This window comes from Sus scrofa, chromosome 4 (assembly GCF_054392235.1).
Source record: "Sus scrofa isolate SSC_HxYL_T2T_F1_AM1 chromosome 4, Sscrofa_HxYL_maternal_Yorkshire_Landrace_v2.0, whole genome shotgun sequence".
Taxonomy (NCBI): Eukaryota; Metazoa; Chordata; class Mammalia; order Artiodactyla; family Suidae; genus Sus; species Sus scrofa.
In genome coordinates, this window is record NC_139386.1 from 97331488 (window position 1) to 97337487 (window position 6000).

General features: G+C 44.0%; 1 protein-coding gene across 4 annotated transcripts in view; it reads right to left on the reverse strand.

The window, feature by feature from the left end:
• Window positions 1–5781, reverse strand: part of LOC110260316 (CD48 antigen) — a 28533-nt gene extending 22752 nt beyond the window's left edge. For all 4 annotated transcript variants that reach the window (XR_014844020.1, XM_021089623.2, XM_021089624.2 and 1 more), the window contains exon 1: window positions 5704–5781. Coding sequence is in view for 3 of the 4 variants with exons in the window: in XM_021089623.2 (XP_020945282.1) it covers window positions 5704–5770 (67 nt within the window). In the remaining variant the exon portion in view is untranslated. The remainder of the gene's footprint in view (window positions 1–5703) is intronic.
• Between the last annotated feature and the right edge of the window lie 219 nt (window positions 5782–6000).

A 6000-nucleotide genomic window follows, 5' to 3' on the forward strand; every position in this document is an offset into this window, starting at 1 on the left:
CTGGAAAAAACAAAGTTGCTTGGTGAGGGGAAAAGAACTCAGACATCCTCTGTCAGAAGTAATATGGTAGTATGTAAAGGCAGAGGAGAAACACAAAGGTGCATTTCCAAAGCAGGCAATTCATCTGTTTAGATTTTCTGGACTCAGTAGTGGTAAATCATATTTTTTCTAGAAAATAATCCATTTCATCTCAGCTTTCAATATATTTATATAAAACTAAGCAAAATAGTTTTTTCATTAATTTCCTTTGCATGCGGTTACTTCTTGCTTTTTAATTTCTTCCTCGGGGTATTTCAGTATTCAAGAGAGCATTTTTGAAAGATTGGAGACTCTTCGATCATGCTTGTGTGCTGGTGGCAGTGAATCAAGGGTTTTATTCTCTTTCAGACAAAACACTCTAGAGCAGGAGAGAGTTTTTGCCACAAAGCAATGTCTGGCTTTTGTTTTGTTTTGTTTTTTTGGGGCTGCACCTGTGGCATATGGAAATTCCCAGGCTAGGGGTAGAACTGGAGCTACAGCTGCCAGCCACAGCCACAGCCACAGCAAAGCAGGATCTAAGCAGGGTCTACGACCTATACCACAGCTCATGGCAATGCCAAATCCTTAACCCACTGAGCGAGGGCCAGGGATCAAACCCGTTTCCTCATGGATGCTAGTTGGGTTTGTTACTGCTGAGCCACGACAGGAACTCCAATGCATGGTTTTTTGAACAGGGAATGAAATCATTAAAGAGGAAGGAAGCAGTCAGGGTTCAGGAAAAGTTAGGAATAAGGGAATTTCCAAAAACCAACAATTTAATGAAGAAAGTTCTAAGACACGGCTATGAAGCTATATCCGCATCTTTGCTTTTTGTTGTTGTTGTTTTGTTTTTTTTAATTTTGTTTTGTTTTTTACATCTGTATATTTGTATAGTCACAAGGGATTTGGGGGCTTGGGGGGTTTGAGTTTTTTGGTTAGGTCTCTCTCATATTTAAATAAATTTATAAATTTATTAAGCTATTTCTCTAAAGTTGTAGAAAAGAGTCTTTCCTTTGTGCTATTACACATGGGGGGGATAAACAACAAGATCCTAACTGTAGAGCATAGAAAAGTATGATAAACCATAATGGAAAAGAATATTTTTTAAATGTGTATATATGTATAACCAAATCATTTTGCTGTACAGCAGAAATGAACACAACATTGTAAGTCAACTATACTTCAATAAAAGCATTCAAAAGATTCTTTACTAGGACCAGGGAGATAAAGTTACAATTAATAAGAAAACAGGGAAATTGGTTGTCACAATCCTTACAAGACCCAGGTTCCTCATTTCCAATTCTCTTCCTAGTACACTTCCAGAACCTATTGGAACATACAGAAAAAAGAACTAAATCCAATAACAACTGAAATGCTGGGTAAGAGCAGTGTAATTACAATCATTTCCATCTCTTCTCTGTCAGTACATCCTGCTCCCTGCCTTGAGGACATAGGCAAATATATGCCCATAAAAATATTTCCCTTACAAATTTGTGAGGAACTGAAATGAAATATGATGATATGATGCCATATATTTTATGTCTTAAAATTATTATTTTAAATAAAGACAAGAGCTTGCCAGTTTAGTCCACTTCGATTCTTAATAAAAATGAGTTAATCATGAACTCAGAACTGCCTGAATCTGCTTTATCCAAAATGCATTTGCAGGAAAGAGTTTTTGTGTTGTCTCAGTTTAAAGACTAGTAAGGACATCGCAGCCACTGGGTCCCACCCAGCTCCCTGCCCTCCCTTATCATGTGGGACTCCATGAAACCTGGGTAAGGGTCTAAATCTGCTTAGAATTCAAGCACAGCAACTACCTGCTTGGGCGAGGCAGAACAGCTACATCCTATATGAGGGACTTCCTGCCCTCAGTGGTGGTTTGGCAACTAAAAGAGCGCAGAGGTGGCTTCCTGTATACCCCTGATCTCGGAGAGATGGCAGTGAGTGATGGCTTGGGGTGAGATCTTAATCTTCTGCTCTGCTCGGGCAGCTTGGATGAAAACCAGGAATCCTAACCACTAGACCAGCTGGAGGCTAGAAGCAGAATTGCCCTGACTCTTGTCCCTGTTGAAAGCAAGAATATTGCAAGGAGGCAAATATATGTGTAGAGTTTACTGTTGGAGTCACAGTACAACATGTGTAAGAGCACACAGAGAAGTAGTTTAAGTGAGAAGCAAGGAAGTGATACACACCCTAAAGAGGAGTATGGGTGCAGGTGTCCCCCTGAGCGAAGAGTGTGCCAGAGAGCAGATTTAAATCACTTACATAGGACAGTTCTTCTGGGTCTCTGTTTACCTTTAGCCAATTATCTTGTTTTAATTCTCACACTTGATTGGACACAGGACCCTCCCCAATATGTGTGCACATCTTTTGGAAAAGATAGATTCCAGAGCAAAGGGTGCAGGATGGCATCAGGACTTATTATGGCCTGGAACTCCCTCCCTCTTTGACCCCTAGGAGTCTTACTTCGCATGTGTAATTGGGGAGCTCTCCTTGACCCCAGGAGTGATTGAAGTGGTCATCTTAGCTCTCTACTCCAGCTGAGCTGAGCTCCTTCAATTAACTTTTTCCTTGAGATGTCAATGGACTTACTTGCTGTTTCACTGCCCAGGGGCTCAGCTACCTCCTACCTCACCCCACCCCCACCACCCTGCCACCACCTACCAAGCCCTCTGAGAATGTTGACAGATGCCGCAATAGCAGAACAGTAGAGGTGCTCTGGTAGCAGAGAGGAGCCATTTAGATGGCTCCAAAAAACAAAACAAAACAAAACAAAAATGGGAGGAAAACCTTAACAGCTCACTGGCCCCACAGAGCCCCACAGCCCTAAGAGGAAGTGATAGCTATGTTGAGAAAAAAGGAAAAGGGATTCAGATGGCGGAAAGGACTAAGAGAACAGCTGTTTCTTTATTGAGAAATGCAAATGTATTCATTTCCCTAGAGGCTGCCATAGGAAAGAAGGGTCAGAAGTTGTGAGAGGAGAGTAATTTCTTTTAAATAGCAGAGGTTCCCTTATTTCTTAATTAAGAGGTCAGAGTTCTGTGTGTGGGAGTGGGGCGGGAGGGCTAGGACAGTAAGGGCAGTGCAGCCTTGGCCACCTCTCTGCAGCCTGCGGCAGAACCTAGTCCTGTTGCTGTTAGAATCCTGGGGAGGCCTCTCAGTTCTGAGATCTCAGGCACGTTGACTGGCCTCTCTGAGCCTTGATTTCCTCAAATGCAAAATGTGGTTAGTGTCATCTACTTAATGGAGCTTATGTAAAAGCCAGATTCCTGACATAGGTCACAGTGCTGGTGCTTAGCAGGGGATCTTCCCTGTGTTGACCCTTCCTGCCTCATTAGGAAACCCCACAGGAAGCATGTAGCGTGTGAAGCTGAAAAGAGATAATGTACGTAATATTCTTAGTACAGATCTTGCATGTGGTAGATACTGAACACATGTTTATTCTTGTTCTTCCTTCTAACCAAGTCCTTTTCACCTTCTCACTCACCGAGCCAGCATGGCTTACCCATAGCAGTCATTGTCACCACCTTCGTGCTGTAACTTGACCTTAGGTAATATACTCCCTTATTGGGTACCAATGTTTTCTTTTCTTTTAGGGCTGCACCCGAGGTATATGGAGGTTCTCAGGCTAGGGGTCAAATCAGAGCTACAGCTGCCTGGCTACGTACACCACAGCAATGCCAGATCCGACCCATGTCTGCAACATACACCACAGCTCATGGTAACGCCAGATTCTTAACGCACTGAGCCAGGCCAGGGATCGAACCTGCAACCTCACGGTTCCTAGTCAGATTCATTGCCACTGAGCCATGACGGGAATTCCCCAATGTTTTCATTATTATAAGTAGACCAAAAGGAATGTCTTTGTGCATGAGATTCTTCTGCATGAAGGTTTTTCCCCTTGGGTTAAACCTCAGAAATGGAATTACCTAGAAAAAGGTTGGAACATTTCAAAGGTTTAACGTTTCTGACACATCAAATGAACTACCAGAAGTTCATTTTAAAAGTTGCCCATGATATATGAGAGCATCTGTCACGCTGTCCCATGGCCATCAGAGTATTCTCATTAAAGAAAAACACCTGCGCTAGTTTGACAGGCAATATATGATATCAAGTCTTCTTAATCTGCACTTGTTTGATTAACTGTGAAGATGACTATCTTTCATGCTTATTTATCTTATGTATTGTTTTCTTTACGCTTCATCTGTTCACACCATCCGCTCACTTATCAACAAAGGTGTAGCATTTCTCTTACCGATGTGAAAGGCGAAACATTTTTTGACAAATGTTTCCACAATGTTCACTCTGTGGAGGTGGAGGTGGGTGGGGAGTTTAGGAAAGCGTGCAATCTCTATGTTACCACAACCCACTTGACTCTCAGAGGAAAACCTTTCCTGTCTTTAAAACCTGTTGAATTATGACAAAACTCAATCATTAAACAAGGAAACAACACTTTTTTTTTCTTTTTGTTTTTTTTGCCTTTTCTAGGGCTGCTCCCGCGGCATATGGAGATTTCCAGGCTAGGGGTCGCATGGGAGCTGTAGCCGCCGGCCTACGCCACAGCCACAGCAACGCAGGATCCGAGCCACATCTGTGAACTACACCACAGCTCATGGCAACACCAGATCCTTAACCCACTCAGCAAGGCCAGGGATCGAACCCGCAACCTCATGGTTCCTAGTCAGATTCATTAATCACGGATCCACGACGGGAACTCCCCACCACTTTTTGTTGTTGTTGTTCTTTTACAGTGTCTATTTGCAAATCTTTCATTAAGACTAAAAAGCGTACCATGGCATACATGTGTGATCTGTGTCCCCGTGTCAGACACTGGTCAGAATGTGCCCTGTTTCATTTAATCTCCCAAAATGACACCTCAAGTTAGGTGTTATCATTCCATTTTATAGGTGAGGAAGTGAAGATCAGAAAGGTAAAGCCCTTTGTCCCGGGGTATATTTGTTGGCCCAGGACTTTACGGCCAATATTTTGCAAAACCAGAATTTGTGACCCAGTGGGTCTGACTGCAGAGCTCAGCCCTTCTTTGTACCATAAAAAAGTTTGGGGTACAAGGGCAGCGGGCCAATCCCCAAGTCACACATTAGGTAGCAATCTACAGCATGACCCACCCCCATGAAGAGCTAGAAAAAACTGTAACCAACATCAAGGTCACCAGCAGATAAGACGACAGGATCCTACTTCCCCGCTCCCCCTCACATCAGCACAGCTCAGTGTCCATGACTGAGGGGCCATGAGAGACTGTCCTGTGTCCTCGCTCGCCTCGCATGCCCTCCTCAGCCTGGGGACAGAGGAAGGGAGCAGGCTGGGGGAGTGGGTACGGGATGGAGAGAAGGGCCTAAGATTGTGGAGATTTTTCCATTAAACAGGAAGGTGGAAAATGAAACACTGCTCTAATCATTTCAGCAACAGCAGCTCAACAAAGCAGGGCAAATAACTGCCTTTTGAAGTAAAGATTTGATGGTGATTTTCCTGTCTTGAGACACTTGAGATCATCCCAGAAAGACTCTAGTCCCTCTTTCCTCCCCCTCAACCCTCAAAGAAGCTTGAGGAATCAGGATGTTGGTGGCATGAAAGCCCCAGCTGCCCACCTGTCTCCCTCACAGCTGATTCCTCAGCCTCCCACCACACCTTCCCAGGTGCAGCGCCGCCTCTTCTGTTACTCACCGAGAATGAGGCTGATTTGGAACATCAGGTTCTGGGTGGGGAACCAGCTGCTGCATAGGGAGTCCATGACTGCCTAGTGACAGCCTGAGACCGTGGCTCCTCCTCTGCCCCGCCCCCCGCCCCTCCCACTGCCCCCACAGTCTCAGGTCCTCTCAGCACACACTAGTCTCTCTTTGTCTGATGAGCCAAAGGACAGTTAAAGTTTTAAAAATAAGGTGGTTTTTTTTTCTGATACAAATAATCCATGTAGATTCTGTAATATTTGGAAAACACAGAAAATTATAGAGCAGAATAAAA